This window comes from Doryrhamphus excisus, chromosome 1, assembly GCF_030265055.1.
Source record: "Doryrhamphus excisus isolate RoL2022-K1 chromosome 1, RoL_Dexc_1.0, whole genome shotgun sequence".
Lineage (NCBI taxonomy): Eukaryota > Metazoa > Chordata > Actinopteri > Syngnathiformes > Syngnathidae > Doryrhamphus > Doryrhamphus excisus.
In genome coordinates this window covers 29,032,501-29,050,654 of record NC_080466.1, presented here as the reverse complement: position 1 = coordinate 29,050,654, position 18,154 = coordinate 29,032,501, and the positions used below count along the sequence as shown (strand labels likewise).

Sequence of the window (18,154 nt, the reverse complement as noted above, 5' to 3'; positions counted from 1 at the left end):
AAAATGTTATTTCCCTTTTTTTATTAATTAATTAATGTACAGTCAGAAATAATGCGTGCATCACAATCATTATCATCAGCAGTAACAATGCAATAGTTCAATATTAAATTATAATGTCACTTTTGCACATTTTCCTGCTTTTTTTTTTACAGTGCACACCGAAAAAAGCTACTTGTTCATTATAAAAGCACAAATGCACATCATCTTCATTTAAAATAAATGCAACCTGTTGCTTTGTCGAGAAACAATCGTGTCATTACTGTAAAAGAACACAACTCTATAAAGAGACACTTTAAATTATAGAACATAACACAAAAAAACACAAATCTTCATATCAAATTTACATAAACATAAAAAAAACAAAATCCCAAATCGCTTTTATTTTTTTTTAAACACACTTTTTTTTAAAGACACTTGTAACAGCACTAGTTTACTTCTGCGGAAGGATTCCGCGTGTATAGGGAGTATTACGGCTGACACTGGAGAATTGGTTGTGTGAAGTCGTTTCTGATTGGCTACATTAGACCCGCAATATTATACTCAATGTGTCGGCTTCTCTGATTGGATACACGGGACCTGCATTGCACCAGGCAGTGGCGCTTGATGGGAATATAATAAACATAAATTTAGGAAATTTGAAAAGTAATGTACCGTTCAGCAACGGACTGCATGAGCTTTATTTTCTCATCGTGTGACATTATGAGGACAGATATAAAACGTAACATTTTTTTTTCTCACTGATACGAGCAGAAGGCAGATTTACTGTTAGCTAGCGCTAGTGTGTCAGGCCCACATGAAATGTACACTTTATTATCGGCATTGCAGGGTTGCTTCTTATTTTAACCTAGTGCCTGGGTGATGACTTCAACGACTTTGCTTCTAATATACTTGTTCACCTATAAGTGAAAAGGCAAAAAAAAAGTATGAATGACGAAGCAAAATGTGGAAGTGTAGTAAGAGAGTGTTGACATATTGCTCTCAATACTAACTCTTGGAGTGGGAATTATTCGGAAGCAAGGACCTTGCTCAGAAGCGCCATCCAGTGGCCAGAAAGCAGAATGAGTCGAGCCTTTTGAACAGAGATGGTCGAGACTGCAAATTATGATATCGATCCGACACAAATTAGTGTTTTTAGTCTTGTGATTTTGACTTTGATTTGTTGATTATTATCAGAACATAAAACAATTCGCTTATTCCCTTTATAACACATAGTACTCTGCACAAAATAGTGAAAAATAAAAGCAAAAAAATTAAACTATACAATAACCATGAGTCAGTGAAAGTATCCATTCGGCACCCGTGAATGAGTGAAACGCCAGTCTTCGAGCGTTTGTGAGTCAGTTCTATTATTGAGCAAATGAATCAGTAAAATATGGGTCTTCGTCTCGCACTCATGAGTCAGCAAAACTTGTCTCAGTTCGGCACCCATGAGTCAGTGAAACTATCCATTTGGCACCCGTGAATCAGTGAAACTCGAGTCTTGTTCTAGCTATTAAGTGGAACTGGAGTCTTCATCAAGCACCCGTAAGTCAGAGAAAGTCGAGTCTTAGTTCTATTATTGAGCAACTGAATCAGTGAAACCTGGGTCTTCGTCTCGCACTCATGAGTCAGTAAAACTTGTCTCCGTTCGGCACACATGAGTCAGAGAAACCCAGAGTCTTTGCCGAGCACCCATGAGCTAGTTCAACTTGAGTCCATGTCGAGTACCCGTGAATCAATAAAACTCTAGTTTACATCAAGCACTCGTGAGTCAGTGAAACTCGAGTCTTTGTGCGTTCGTGAGTCAGTTCTATTCTTGAGCAACTGAATCAGTAAAACATGGGTCTTCGTCTCGCACTCATGAGTCAGTAAAACTTGTCTCCGTTCGGCACCCATGAGTCAGAGAAACACAAAGTTTTCGCCGAGCACCCGTGAGCTAGTTAAACTTGTTTTTTTGTCGAGTACCCGTGAATCAATGAAACTCTAGTCTACATCAAGCACCCGTGAGTCAGTGAAACGCGAGTCTTTGTCCTGCAAACGTGAGTTAGTGGAGCTTGAGTCTTTCGTCAAGCAACCGTAAGTCAGAGAAATTTGAGTCTTTGTCGAGTACCCGTGAATCAGTGAAACTCAAGTCTTGTTCTAGCACTTGAGAAAATGGAAATGGATTCTTCATGAAGCACCCGTAAGTCAGAGAAAGTTGAGTCTTTGTGCGTTCGTGAGTCAGTTCTATTATTAAGCAACTGAATCAGTAAAACATGGGACTTGGTCGCGCACTCGTGAGTCAGTAAAACTTGTCTCTGTTTGGCACCCATGAGTCAGAGAAACCCAAAGTCTTCGCCGAGCACCTGTGAGCTACTTAAACTTGAGTCTTTGTCGAGTACCCGTGAATCAGTGAAACTCTAGTCTACATCAAGCACCCGTGAGTCAGTGAAACGCAAGTCTTTGTCCTGCAAACGTGAGTTAGTGGAGCTTGAGTCTTTCGTCAAGCAACCGTAAGTCAGAAATTTGAGTCTTCGTCGGGTACTCGTGAATCAGTGAAACTCGTGTCACAGTAGCAGGGTGCAAGTGAACGAGTTAAGGGCGCTGTAAAAAAAAAAAAAAAAACAGAACATATAATTCTTGAAGCGATGTGGTGTGCCTATTCCCTGGCGTTGTCACATTTCAAGTTAACAAGCGGAGCACAATGTGTATGCATCATGAATGAATGAGCATGTGGATGTGACATTTCAGAGGAAGCCCACACCACAGTTCGCCCCGTCCTGCATCTGGAAGAATCCAACCCAGTTGCCTGGGGTTGACAGGGCGGACGCTTCATTACAACACACATCCATCCACGCCATGTTTTTTTTTTTTTTTTTTGCTTCCATTTGCTAAATGTGCTGCGACGTGCAGTTGAAATGGACTGATTTAATAGAGTTTCTGGAGAGGAGATGCTTGCTGCATGGAAGCTGTTTTTGCTGAGCACGGTGATAAGACACGTGGCTCCACATCGAGAGGAATTAAATCAGCGCTGCTGTTTTGTTGCACCGTGTATCAGACGGGGCAGCTTAGCTGGATTTACTTATCCATGCTGTAATAATTTAACTGCTGATTAAAGTACGACAGCAGATTCCAGCGAGGAGTGCACTCTTGCATTTGATATAATGGTATTGGAGCGTACTAAAACTCAATTTCATTTACTCCGAACGCAGATGGAATGTCCAAAAGAAAATGGTATTTCTGTGAGCACGGGATTTTATTTCTATGCATCTATGTAGGTGTCGTGTGTGGGAGTTCTAAGAAAGTCAAGCACGTTATTTATGTCTGCTTTTTTTTTTTTTGGGAATGACTTAAATACACTAGATTGAGTTTAGAGATATTCAATCATTTTTATTCATTTCTTCAACATGGAACCTAAACAGAGTGGATAAGCCTGACATGCACAAAATATATCAAAAAAGCACTCTGTAATGGAGACAACTCAGCTGCAGCTTTTTCCCACACTGTGATGGATGTAGGAAGGTGAAATTGGGAGAGGGGGACCCCCAAACCAAAAAAAAGAACGAAAACGAAGAGTTAGAGGTAAAGCCCCTCCGGTGTGCCTTCCTGCTTCTTGTACAAGACATTTTCCTTGGACTTCTTGAAGTCCTCGTTGGTGACTTTCATGCGGCGTTCCCGCAAAGCCATGAGGCCTGCCTCTGTGCAGATGGCCTGCAGGGCACAAGGAGAGATGAAGACATAAGTGCTGCAGCGAGTGTAGTCCAAAAGAGGAGTGGGGTTGCTCAATAGCTAACTAACTGTATGGGTGTGCTATTTCTGGCCACTAGAGGGCAGTACAGACAACTCTGAAAGTTTGAACTGAAACATACAAATGCAGTATACAGTCACTGGGAATTGAGTAGAGTGTGTAATTTTATGAAAATTTACTTTTTGAGGACAAATAATGGTATTTTAGTAGCACAGAGTACATTTTTTAAAGTCATAATGGGAAACAATATTTTTAGAAAATTTGATTGGGGGAAAGTTATGTATGGGAATTTAATATAAACATGTGGAATAAAGCAATATTATGAGAAGAAAATTAATAAAAATTTGTAAAATATATAAAAAATAAAGTGTCTCTTGCATCCTTTCATTTTTGAAATTGATACACTTCCCCCTCACCTTAATGTCTGCTCCTGATAGGTCGTCCTTGGCCAGAATGAGGTCATCGAGGGTGACATCATCCGCCACCGTCATGCGGCTCGTGTGAATCTGAAAAATCCTCCGCTTGGTCTTCTCGTCAGGTAAGGGAAACTCAATCTTACGATCAATTCTTCCTGTTGAGGAAAAAAAAAAAAAAGTCTTGAGTACAGCGGAGGGAATATCACGTAAAAGTAGGAGTTGAGTCGGACCAGGTCTGATGAGGGCAGGATCCAAAGTTTCTATCCGATTGGTAGCCATGATAACTTTGACGTCACCCCGCGAGTCGAAGCCGTCCAACTGGTTGAGAAGCTCCAACATGGTTCTCTGGATCTCCCTCTCGCCACCAGAGTTGGAGTCATACCTGCGTGAGGAGAACATAAGCTAGATCGGCAACAACTTGTGTCCCGGAAGCGGTGGCTACAAAAACCAAACATCCACATACCTCTTGGTCCCGATGGCGTCGATCTCGTCGATGAAGACGATGGAAGGCGCGTGTTCCTCTGCCACTCGGAAGAGCTCTCGGACCAGCTTGGGACCATCTCCAAGGTACTTCTGAATGAGCTCTGAGCCCACCACGCGTAGGAAGGTGGCAGATGTCTGATTGGCTACGGCCTTGGCTAGCAGTGTCTTACCTGGTGCAAAGTAATAGCAGTGTTTTTGCTAATGGTAGTATTTCTGTATTTCCACGTTGGGAGTACTCTATTACTGTATGCTCACCTGTGCCAGGTGGTCCATAGAGAATGACACCTTTGGGGGGCTTTATGCCCATCTCTTCATAATACTCTGGATGTGTGAGAGGCAGCTCCACTGACTCCTAAAGCGAGCCAGACAATAATTAGTCTGTGGTATAGTAACATTGTGTCCTCCATTAGTATTATTTATGGTTGCACCTTGAAGGTGACATTTGTCTTTTGTCAGATTAGACATTTTATGGGCATCTCAAGTTTTGACACTTTATATTTTTGACTTCTCCATACCTTTATCTCCTGGATCTGATTGTCCAGTCCGCCAATATCAGCATAGGTTTCCTGCGGGGCTTTCTCCACTTTCATGACAGTCACCAAAGGATCAGTGTCATCCATTAACACTCCGATAACCGCGTGGACCTGTGGGATAAAACAATACATTTGGCAGCTATATTACGGTTTTCGGTGACTTGTGTTGTGAAGGTAGCATACCTTATGGTTGAGCAGGACCGAGCAACCTGGCTCCAGCAGATCTTTATCCACAAAGGATAAGATGCTGACATAATGCTCTGATCCAACTGAGGTGGATACAATAGCGTGGTTGTCATCAATGATCTCTTCCAGAGTGCCCACAGACATGGGGGTCCCTCGCAGGTCGTCCACTTTGGACCTCTCCTCCTGTGAAAGTAACCGCTTGATGTCGATCACATGACTTTTTGACACCTAACGTGTAGCTGCTAGTTTTAGTTTATGGCCATAATACTAATAATGAGATAAAGGCCGACCTCCTGTTTTTCTTCCAAGGGTTTCATCTGCTCCTGGTTTCGGATAAACTCCTCCTCCATTAGGAGATAGTCTTTAATCCGCTCCTGCTTCAGGAGCTTCAGGCGACATTGAGTATGAGGGGTGACTGAAAACATAAATCAAAAATTACTGTGTCGATATTAATCACAATTGATGATTAACTTGATGTTTGTTTACATCTGAAATGCAAAAGTTATTTGATTTCAGAGTAAAGGACCAACGGAATGCTCAGCAGTGCTGATGAGAACATGAAATATTATTAGAGAGATATTGAATTTGGGGTTTTTATTAGTTTGGAGTTATAATCATCAAAACAATTATATTCTTTAGTGAATCTATAGAATGTAAGAGTCCACCATTTGAACAGAACTACAACAATACATGGACTTTTCAATGGTTTATTGAGGTACACTTGTATGTGAACTGATCAAAAATATATTTTAAAGTTGCTTACCCAAAGGTAGTTTACTGGCAGCATCTGGTCCTTTTGTCTTCTTCTTTTTCTTGCCAACTCTGGTAGGAATTGGGGGTTCATATTTCTTTTTCTTATCCTAAAAAAGTAGAATATTAGGAGTCTAATTATTGCAGTGAAAACATAACTTATATGCAATCAAGCATAGTAGCCTCTGATCGTACCAATGTTTTGTATCATACTGACAAACAATCCTTTCAGTAAGTGTTCCACCTATAGTATTGATATTAGCAAAACAAGCTAGCATTAGCTATGTTCATCTTACCTTGTCATCCTTCTTGCCTCCTCCTGGACCGTGGCCCCCGCTCTGGCTTTGACCCTTGACATGTCACACAAATGTTACTAAAACTGGCAGTCGTATGTTTGTTCTAAATACAAACATACATGAGCATGTTCCATATAACTTTGAATGACGGAGCTAGCTACCTTCACATAGCGCTCAGTCCCGTTAGCTAATCCAAGTCAAATGCTCCGACACACAATATATAACTTAATCTTCTAGAATGTTTACATTTTACTTATAATAAATGCTTTACAACCGGCATCCGTGACAGAGAAAGATGACAGTAAAGCTAACGTTGCGCACCATCATGGGCTAAAAGGCTACATTGTATTTTAATGTAGTGCTTTTTGTACAAACAGCGAATGGCCGTTTTTCCACCCTCACGAAACAATATAGTTAAGATAAGGATACGAGTAGCTTTTTTTTGCCCGAATTGAGGCAATAAAATGTTTTGGTAGACTAAATCTTAAGTGCGGAGAGAAAATTGCTTGCTCACTTACCATTGTTTGTCGTCGCTCTGGAGTGACGTCACGGTGTGCCGCAGGCTGGCTTCATCTTCGTATGACGTTGACTGACACGTATAAGCTCGTTATCGCCCCCTTTTGTTTGGAGAGGGGCGTTACTGTTACTTAAAAAAAAAAAAGAATCGCAGACACTTGCAGTTTTCACTGTTTTCATGCTGTGTCCATACTTTAAGAAATGTTTATAATATTTGTATTTTATGCGATATTTTTATGTCCGTAACTATCATTAAATTTGACATGACTTTTTCCAATTAGATTTGAATCTGCTGGCACACTTTTGGTTTAGAAATCTACTCACCATTTTGTAACGCATGTCCTTGAACTAACCTTAAAATGAAGTAAATCACCATTGCCAGTTTTTTTTAATGGATTTTGTTTTTGAAAAAGTTGATCCTCCCTTACTTACTTGCAATATTTGATTATACAGATTTTATTACGTTATTTTTTCCACCTTTTTTCTTTTTTCCCCACTTTTTTTCCACTTTTCCACTGCACACTCCAATTAAATGCTATTGTAGTAATTATGCATGGTTTGGACTGTAGAGCTGATCTGTCATTTTTTATTTTTTTATATAGATGTCTGTGACATCTTACAGCCACTAGGAGGCATAATTGCATGATGTCTTCTATAGTATTTTGTCTTAATGTTGCTTGGAAGAAACAATTTTATAACAAAAATATATTATTTTTGGTATATGAAATGCTGTGAATAATAAAAAATATAAACTACTATAATGTTTAGGACAACAAGGCTTAACAGGTGCTGAAAAACAAATCAAAACAAAAGAAAACCTAGAAAAAAAAGCAATTTAATGAATTTTATCAGTCTTTTTTAAATTTTCTGTCCCCCGGGCTGTGAATCCACACCCTTCACACACACACTCTTGCACACACACACACACGCACACTCTCACACACACTCTCACACACACTCTCACACACACTCTCACACATACACCTGAGCTAAAATCAGATAATGACACCCAACGCCAGGAACATCTGGGTGAGAAAATGTCATTGCGTTGTGCTATATCACCGTATCCACATGCCCCACTTCTCCTTAAGTTGCAGATTATGAGTATTTGTTATGAGAATAACGTCAAAATATTGTGGTGAATAAAGTTATCGTTTTGAGGAGAGAGTTTACATCAGTAAAGTTAAAATGGTTGACTCACAGCACATGATTAAAATATGATTTAAAAAAAAACTACAAAAAACAACAATTTTTAGGAGAATAAAGTCAAAATATAAAAAAAAAATAGTTGTATTCAAATTATTTTATTTTAGAAGAATAAACTGTAAATATTTTGAGGAAAAGTAATGTAATTTTGGTTGCATAGAGTTAAAATATGTTTTTAAAAAAGCTAAACAAAACAAAATGTCGCTTAGGGAAAATTCAAATAATAAAAATTATCATAAAATAAAATTAGACTAAATTCACAACATGACAAAAACATTTACAAATATTATTTATGAAGAAAGTTGAAATATATATATATATATATATATATATATATATATATATATATATATATATATATATAATTGCTTGGCAGAGGTTGTGTTTTTAGTCAAAATAACATGAAAACTTCAAAATGGATTTGGATCAAATTTTCATCAATTGTCGGAAATGGGATCTGGAAGAACTGATTACATTTTGGGGGTGATCCAGGTCACGGGAATCACTGTTTTATGCAATAGCGGCCATGTTTCCCTGTATTGTAGCATATATTGGATAGGTAAAAAGCATCAAAGTGACACCCAAAAACACACATAATAAAAAAAAAAGCCAGTTTATTGGAGTTTTTTTCTGTAACCATGTGACCATCCAGAACGACATGTGATACTGTCCAGTATTTATTCAGTGAAGTGGAAGTTGGCTGTGTCGCCTATGGCACAGAAGCATTTAAAGCTGGGAAGCAAGAGAAAAAAAAGGCAGGCTTCTTCATCACCATAGCAACTGAATTCCACCGGAGATGAACATGTAAGATTCCAGCACACTTGTCATGCATCATTCATACCGGAAAATACACTAAAGTCCATACATTGAACTCTCCGGGGGGGGGGGGGAGATCTTGTTTTCCCATCCTTTTGAGTAGTCTTCCTCTTATCTGTCCACGCTGGTCTCTGCCAACCGGTTGTTCATAATACCGAGGGCCCCGACACCCTCAGAGAAACCGTTTTGACGTGAAGTAGACCCGGGTTGGCGTGGGTGCCCGATCGCCATCTCGGAGAGCTGTTTCTGCATGATTGCCAAGTTGACCTGCGGCGGAAGGTAGACGAGACAACAGATGAGTCGGGTCTTGTGTTGTTGAACAGATGGAAGGTCTGATGTCGCTTGTTTGTTTTAGTTAAATGAACAAAAATGACAAGAAAATGATGTTTCTTCTTTTTTTTTGGACTTTCAGAACAGAGCAAATGTGTTTGGTGGAGAGTCTGTGCCCACTGGGGCATCCTTATTGGCAGAGGACTAATTGGGTCCGATTGTTGCTAGGTTACCAACAGCACTTCCATTCTCCATTCCTGTGAACTTCATACTTTGGTAGATTCATGACATGATGGCAATCCTTTGCCATTTTGTGCTTTTGTTTCATATTTAAGGTTCAAGTTTACATAATTTATTTTTACGTAATTTAGCCAAAATTAAGCATTTACAATCATAAAATACAACTATCAGAAGAATCATTTATCAGTAATGTTACTGTATTGTTCGGTGAGACACACAAGCACCAAACTTGATTGACAAAACAACAGGATTTTATTACAGGTTTGAATTATCTTCGTAGTCACAATAATTCCGAACCAAAATTACTTTTGCGGTAGTAACCTACACCTAGCTAAAACCTGACATCACTTCCTGTCCGCCTCCCTACCCCGCAGAACATGTTTGCAGCCTTTTCCCCCTTTTATTAAAGCTACTATATTGGGTAATTAAGTATAAAAGTGTTTTTTTCTATGCTGCTTATATTCATTAGGGCAGCGGGGGTATGCTGGAGCCTATCCCAGCTGTCTGGACTGGTCGGCAGCCAATGGCAGGGCACATGAAGACGCGTATTGTGGAAAAGACGCACCATTCTTAACTAATTAAATCACCATATTCAACCCTTTCAGTAGCGGTCATTTTAGATGATTTTGACTGATTTTTCAAGGCACACAGAATATTGTTTTAAATGTCTATATAAACGTGGAACCTACCAAATGAAAGATTAGACTCTCACCTTTCATCAGAAAAAAACTTTGTTTCTACCTTTTTACATTCTTTAGTAATCAGCAGTAGAACATTGGTAAGTTTCAGATTCAGACTAGCAAGAATAGCCGCTAGCAAACTTGCTACACAGCTTAAAAAAACAAAACAAAGAAATAGAATTTGTTTCAAACTGGCAAGCTAAACCACACATTTGTGTCATAAAACTACCACATAAACTTGATTTCAAACATTTACAAGAGTTAATTAACGAGTAAAACAGGAAAGAGCACCGGGGTTCGGCTAGCTTGACATGCTAGCTATAGCAGTGCTTTGTGGGACATGTAGTGTTATATAAAATCAATCATGTTTGATAATAACATACATTAATTATTAATTACGACTAATTAGTCTTTATTTTCAGAAGATAAATAGGTAAAATAAAGCATTGTTTCGCAGTAACAAATACTGTTCACACACACAAGCTAATTATTCAAAGAGATCATCAAGCATCAGATTGAATCTTTAGTTTCCGTTTCAATTTAAAGTAATCACCCGGTGACTGATTAGACATCCAGCGGCTCGTACTGCCTGTTCCTCTTATCTGAGATGCCGTGTATCATTTATGTAAATGTAAAAAAATCAGATGGCACCTCTGAGGGTCTGGAAGTGCTGTTGAAAGGCTGCACGGCGGTCGAGTGGTTAGCGCGCAGACCTCACAGCTAAGAGACCGGGGTTCAATTCCACCCTCGGCCATCTCTGTGTGGAGTTTGCGTGTTCTCTCCGTGCATGCGTGGGTTTTCTCGGCACATTCCAAAAACATGCTAGGTTAATTAGCGACTCCATAGGTATGAATGTGAGTGTGAATGGTTGTTTGTCTATATGTGCCCTGTGATTGGCTGGCAACCAGTCCAGGGTGTACCCCGCCTCTAACCCGAAGACAGCTGGGATAGGCTCCAGCACCCCCGCGACCATAGTGAGGATAAGCGGTAGAAAATTAATTAATGAATGAATGGGTTAGAGGGGAGTTGGCACTGACTACCCAGCATGCCTTGTGGGCGCTTGTGAATAAAAGTGAATTCTACATGTTGTTGTTGTTGTTGGTGCTTAATTGTTGTTTATTACTATCATCATAATAATAGTAGTAGTAGTGATGTGTTATTTTGTTGCACCGTGAGTAAGGTTGTTATTCATTCATTCATTCATTCATTTTCTACCGCTTATCCTCACAACGGTCGCAGGGGTGCTGGAGCCTATCCCAGCTGTCTTCCGACGAGAGGCGGGGTACACCCTGGACTGGTGGCCAGCCAATCACAGGGAACATATAGACAAACAACAATTCACACTCACATTCATACCTATGGACAATTTGGAGTCGCTAATTAACCTAGCATGTACCCGGAGAAAACCCATGCATGCACGGGGAGAACATGCAAACTCCACACAGAGATGGCTGAGGGTGGAATTGAACCATGGTCTCCTAGCTGCGAGGTCTGCGTGCAAACCACTCGACCACCGTGCAGCCCCCACCCCCAATCAGTGCAGTCATAATTCAATCATGTGACTGCAGTAACGATTGCAGGGAAACTAGATTATGGAGTCGGTGTCGGTGATGCCTCGCATGAGAGCAGTTTAATGGAATTAGTCAGGGCAGGAATTGAACATGGTGCTTGTAGGAGCACGTGTGATTGCATTAGACTACATGCTCTCACCTTATTTGCCGCTAGAAAGTCTCTCATGGAGATCATCTCGCCAGACATCCTGCGCCCGGCGGCGTCAGTCTCGCTCTCGTTGACGGCGTCTGTCTCTATGGAAGGTTCCCTTCGGGCTCGCAAGTGACCCGGGGCCACGACATTGCGACGAGGGTACCGATGCGGGCGGCCCCTTCTGGGGTAGCAATATTTACATGGAGCGTCGAATCTCCTCAGGAGCCAGTTGAGAACCTGCTTGATGGCGATTGAGATGACGTTGAAGAGAGAGTAGATGCAGCAGACGCCCGTCAGGATGAACACGAAGTTGCCCAGCTGGTATGCCGCCGTGGCGTGGCCCTCGTAGACCAGACGCTGGCTGCTCACCATATCTCCAAAACCAATGGTGCTGAAAGCCACGAAGCAGAAGTAAAGCGAGTCCAGGTATCCCCAACCCTCGGCTACAGAGTACATAAAGGAAGCGCAGCAGGACACCAACATGGCCGCCGCCCCGAGGATGAGCATGACGCAGTACACTGACGGCTTCCACCCGGCCAGATCCTCCCCTCTGGACTTTGCGGCGACTCGCTGACCGTTTTGGGGGACAAGAACCTTGTTGTGGCGGCGCTCTTGGCAAGACTTGAGGACAATGGCGATGACGGTGATGACCCGCTCCAGAAAGAGATTGAAGAAGAGGATGGTGGCGGCGCAGCCTAGAAGGCCGTAGAACATCAGGAAGACTTTCCCTCCGATTGTGGCGGGTGTGGTCATCCCAAAGCCTTTGATGCACAAAAAGGCATTTTAGTTGGGAACTGATATTTTCCTGAAACTTACCTATATTCTACTGCTCGTGATGAGAGTGGTTTAGACATTTGAGCAGTCAGTCAAGTAAAATTTATGCTGAAATGCATTGTTACAAAAAGCTCCCTTTTAGTTGGGGACTGATATTTTCCTGAAACTTACCGATATTCTACTGCTGATGGCAAGAGTGGTTTAGACATTTGAGCAGTCAGTCAAGTAAAATTTATGCTTGAAATGCATTGTCACAAAAAGCTCACTTTTAGTTGGGAACTGATATTTTCCTGAAACTTGCCTATAGTCTACTGCTGATGACGAGAGTGGTTTAGACATTTGAGCAGTCAGTCAAGTAAAATTTATGCTTGAAATGCATCGTCACAAAAAGCTCCCTTTTAGTTTGGAACTGATATTTTCCTGAAACTTACCTATATTCTACTGCTGATGACTGAAGAATAGAAAAAGATAAAAACAAACATTTTTTTTCCTGACGAAAGACGGGAATCTAATCTGTCTTTTGGTAGGTTCCATGTTGACATAGCTAAATAAGATAATATTCTGTGTGCCTTGAAAGATCAGTCAAAATTTTCTAAAATGTCCGATACCTCTTCCTGTCCCAGCTGCTGGCTGAAGGTGAGTACTCGAAGAACCTGGGTACTCATCAACGCCAAGCATCTACAGCTTAAGGACACTCGATTTGCAGTAGGGGTGTCCAAAGTGTAGCCTGGGGGCCATTTGTGCCATGTGACTGATACTAAAAATTAATTTTATAACAAAAAAAACTGAAAAATCAGCAAAAAAAATGTTAAAATATATGACGGGTAAAAGCTCAGCTTTTTTTTAAATTAAATTATATTTTAAAAATGTAAAATAAAAAAACAGCCACAGACCTCAAACAACCCCTGAGCCGCACTTTGGAGACCCCTGGTCTACTGTCCCTTTGTCTTCCCTCAGTGAACACACACAAAAAAATGGTTTTAAAATGGCAACAATTAGGGTCTACTTTGACATTGTCCTTATAGCAGCTGTCAGCGCAACATACTGTGCGGCACATCGGTAGCTGATGAGTGAGACTAATTGCCAGTCTGCTGCGCTGTGCAAAGCCGCTCTGGGTCTTTTGATTGCTTCCACTTTCACGCTTGTTCTCAACGTGATAATTAAGGATGAGTCACAAACTCAGTTCTCGAAGAAAATGCAGGTATCCTTCTTGTTCGGTAAACTTTTTGATGTCGTCTGTGTGTATATGGAATATTACAAGTATCACTTCTTCAGCGATAGAAATATATTAGATAGATAATCACGTATAAGGGCTGTTTTAGATTTGTAATAGTAATGGTTTTATTTCATTTGAACATGCATCAATTACAATTGAATGCATCACATAATCATTTCACAGTTCCACATGTCCAAAAGGAGTAGGAAGAAGCAAAGCTTATTAAATCCTACCCCTCCATCTGGTACTTTTACAATCAGTAACTGTTACATTTGTCCACTTCCTGCTTTCCAGGAATATAATACAGACATAATGGTTACCATAGTAAGTGTCAATATAGTGATATATATAGCACATCATGACTGGTTCAAGACTCTTCATCCTTGTATTTAGCAAACATCAACTGCTTGTATTGTTTCTTGAATTGGCTCATCGTTGTGCATTGTTTGATTTCCTTACTCAATCCATTCCATAGTTTGATTCCACATACTGAAATGCTATGGCTTTTTAACGTAGTCCTAGCATAGAAGTGTTTCAAATGTAGTTCTTCCCTGAGATCATATTTCTCCTCTCTTGTAGAGAAGTATTGGATGACATTTTTAGGTAATTGGTTATTTTTTAACCTTATGCATTATTTTAGCTGTTTGAAGATGAACTATATCCGCAAGTTGAAGTATTTGTGATTTTAGAAATAAGGAGTTAGTATGTTCTCTGTAGGCGGCATTATGAATTATCCTTACTGGCCGTTTTTTGCAGTACATTTAGCGAGTGAAGATTGCTTTTATAGTTATTAGCCCATATTTCCACACAATAAGTAAGATATGGTAGAACCAGAGAGCAATAAAGAGTGTGTGAGTGATTTCTGATTGAGAACAAATTTTGCCACCTTATGTTGTATAAGGTGGCTAGAAATATTTCAATATTGAACAAAGCAAAATTTGTTCTCAATCTGAAATCACTCCACACTCCATGAACCGTAGCTCCAGAAGCACTCATGCAACCCCAGACTCACTGTAGGTAAGACGCTTGCTTTTGCCAGTGATGTCAATAATTAACTTGGTGTGTACTTTATCCCTGCAACCCTAGTCTGCTGGGGGCGATTCTGCCATTGATGCTTTATCCAGTCATAAAACATTAAGATCCAAAGATTAAAATTAAGATTCGAAGAATTCATCACAGTGATCCAAGATAAAACTGTACTGCCAGCGACAGCGGAGATGCACATTAAGAATGATTAAACACGTATTTCCTATTATTCAGTGGCCAGGAAAACCACAGCTCCATATTTGACACCCGCCCGCATTGCCAATAATCACAATAGAGTTCAGCCATAGGTTAAATATGTGCTGGGTTGTGAAAATCCACTCGACAGGGTCCCCAATATCCATCAACGCCCTCATTATACGGGCCCTGCCAGGCAGCCAATCACACGGCCTGTCTGTGTGAGTGACAGCTCTACAAGTGATGTTGAAATGATGCTGGGCATCACATACTGACAGAAACATCCATTGTGCAGAATTCAAATCCTTGTTTGTTACGCTGACACAACAATTTGTGGATATTTCTGTCTCGAAATATTCATAATTATAGCTATATTAATCATTTATTGTTTTATATTATATTTACTTTATGTGTATATCGAATACAATAAAATAGTTTAATATTTAACATGTATATTTGTTGTATATATTTTTATACGTTTGACTTTGTATGTTATGTAATATATGCATGGATGTATTTATGTATGTGTATTTACATTTTTTATATTAATATAGTTACACAATATATACATACATTAGACAGAGATCACACCAAATTAATAGTAATAATAATAAATGGAGATATTATAATATATATTATTATTATATAAAATAATAATATTATATGTAATATATTTTTTGAGAATTATGAGAAAATGAGTTGTTCCTTGGCTATGACTTATGCCATTAATGTGAGACAAAGTATTTAAATATTTATATTTTTTAAATAATATATATAATTGTAATATTTTTATATATTTTTAAAATAAAATTAGATAAATGTATTAGAAAAAAATCACGCCAAATAATAATGGGTTCTACCTCGGCTATGATTTATGCCATAATCGTAGACATAGTATAATAATATTGAGAAATAATTGCCTCTAATTGAATGATATAATAAAACAATAATAATATTACATGTATTATTTTTTTGGAATTTTTAAATAATTAGATATATGTAGAATTATATATGTATTTTTTATAAATATTTATATTTTTAAAAAATATATATAATTGTAATATTTCTATATATTTAAAAAAAAATAAAATTAGATAAATGTATTAGAAAAAAATCACGCCAAATAATAATGGGTTCTACCTCGGCTATGATTTATGCCATAATCGTAGACCTAGTTTTTTTTCTTAGTTCTTGTCACTCACCGATCGTGGAAACCACAGTCCCCACGAAGTAAAAAGCTCCGGTGAAGTCCCATCGAGGTCTTATGGTGTCCACTCGAATCCCGGCCACGTTGGCTTCCTCATAGTTCCTGAGGAAGTTGTTGAGCTCCTTCTTGCTCAGGTTGTAGGTCTTGCTGAAGAGCTCGAACCTCTGCGCCCATCTCTCCTTAGCCTCCTTCTCTTTCGGCTCCTCCAGCGCGGAGAAGACTGCTGCTCCACACAGCAGATAAATGATGATGAACAAGGCCAGCAGCAGGAACCTCGCGTTGTCCTCGTTGATTGGACCGGAATTGCAGCAGCAACCGCTCCTTAACGCCATTATGTTGCTGCTGTGGCATGATGGTGTCAACTAAAACGCACAACTACCCAATCTTAACATGTTTGGTCACGGCACGGAGGAGAAGTCATGCGCAAAATAAGCCTAGCGCGCCCTTTAAAGGTGGTTAGATGTTCACATCTGGCGCGTCTGGAAGCACAGAAAGGGGGGAGGAGGAGGAGGAGGAGAAAGAGGAGAGAATGGAAGTACGCGTAACAACCTGTTTGCTGCCGATTCGTGCTGTGGCGCTCCTTTGTCCTGCCTCCTCTGTCGCGTCCCTCGCCAGAGCGCACATTTTACGCACGGTGAATATTCCCTCAAAACAGACTTTGAGGGAATATTAATCATAATCACCATAAATATGCAGCAATCCAGCTCATTTAATTGACTTTCTTTTTTTCTTTCTTTTTTTTTACAAGTAATAAGAAGCAAAAAAAAAAATCACGTCACTATTCCTTAATTCGCTTTAAAGTCACGTGATAGCAGTGATAGTGATAGTTACAGTATTTGCTTGTTGGACTTTCTAGTACTTAATACGCAGTAATGTTGTTAACCATGTTGTAAACAACACCCAGGGGTGTCCAAAGTGTGGGCTAGGGGCCATTTGTTGCCCGCGACTTTTTATTTATTAGCCTGCAGCACATTTTAAAAATATATACTTTAATAAGATAACTTATTAAAGTAACCAACCAAATTTACAACAATAAAGTCAAAGGGGGAAAAGTTGAAATTTAGCAAAAATCAGAACTATGACATATGAAAAAAAGAATGAAGTTGTAATTTTTAGAAAAAACATTTACAAGAAGAAAGTAGTTGGAAAACTGTACAAACAGTAGCAGAATAGACTTGAAATATGAGGACGAATTAGCATAGAGTTGGAATATTCAAGAAAAAAATGTCATATTTTTAAGAAAAATAAAATAAAATAAAGTTTTCATTTTCAAAAATTAAGTTTGGGAAAAAATTCGAACATAATGGGAAGAAAATTTACAAAGATTCTTTAATAAAAAATAAAATAAAAAATATAAATATTAAATATTTGGAAAATTTGAAAAAAATGGAGGATATAAAGAGCAATATGATCATATTGATATGATATATCATGGTCAGGAAAAAGTCTGAGACCGATATCAACCGATATCGCATTTTTATGCTGATATCGTGCCTTAATCGTGCGATAACTATCGGACTTTGCATATCTCCTGTACATGTGTTGCTTTACCAAATATCAAAGTGGCCCTTGTATCATTTAGACCCCCCTATTGTACTACCTAATAGTTCGCTCACAGCCACAAGTTACCCAGCATGCCTTGTGGCTTATAAATGTGCCTGAAACTGTATTATTTTGCATGTATTTTAGTGTGTAAGCGTTAATGGTGCAGTTACATTATGTGTTTGACTTGTTTCTTCATATTTCTGGTTGCACAGTGAGTGAGGGAGGCAGGTAGTTTAGTAACGTTGGTTTAGTGTCATAATAGTCTGAAATACTCACATTTTTTTGCCATTTGAGGACATTCTGAGTACGCAATGTCTTTTGAGGTGCGTGTACAACTACTAAAGGATTTGGTTCAGCTGATTTTTGACTTCATAAATTGTACCCTAACA

At 39.3% G+C, this 18,154-nt stretch overlaps 2 protein-coding genes across 2 annotated transcripts; both read right to left on the bottom strand.

The window, feature by feature from the left end:
* Positions 1-3,333: 3,333 nt before the first annotated feature.
* LOC131126033 (26S proteasome regulatory subunit 4) lies at positions 3,334-6,983 on the bottom strand. The gene is made up of 11 exons (XM_058068174.1): positions 6,889-6,983; positions 6,371-6,424; positions 6,088-6,184; positions 5,615-5,739; positions 5,322-5,507; positions 5,121-5,249; positions 4,861-4,957; positions 4,586-4,775; positions 4,353-4,504; positions 4,123-4,277; positions 3,334-3,669 (listed from the first exon to the last, which is right to left on the bottom strand). Exons 1-11 carry the CDS (start codon positions 6,889-6,891, stop codon positions 3,535-3,537), a joined length of 1,323 nt encoding a protein of 440 aa, XP_057924157.1. The 5' UTR covers positions 6,892-6,983; the 3' UTR covers positions 3,334-3,534.
* A 1,649-nt stretch (positions 6,984-8,632) lies between these two features.
* LOC131131641 (potassium channel subfamily K member 13-like) lies at positions 8,633-16,858 on the bottom strand. The gene is made up of 3 exons (XM_058076517.1): positions 16,216-16,858; positions 11,809-12,563; positions 8,633-9,175 (listed from the first exon to the last, which is right to left on the bottom strand). Exons 1-3 carry the CDS (start codon positions 16,550-16,552, stop codon positions 9,020-9,022), a joined length of 1,248 nt encoding a protein of 415 aa, XP_057932500.1. The 5' UTR covers positions 16,553-16,858; the 3' UTR covers positions 8,633-9,019.
* Between the last annotated feature and the right edge of the window lie 1,296 nt (positions 16,859-18,154).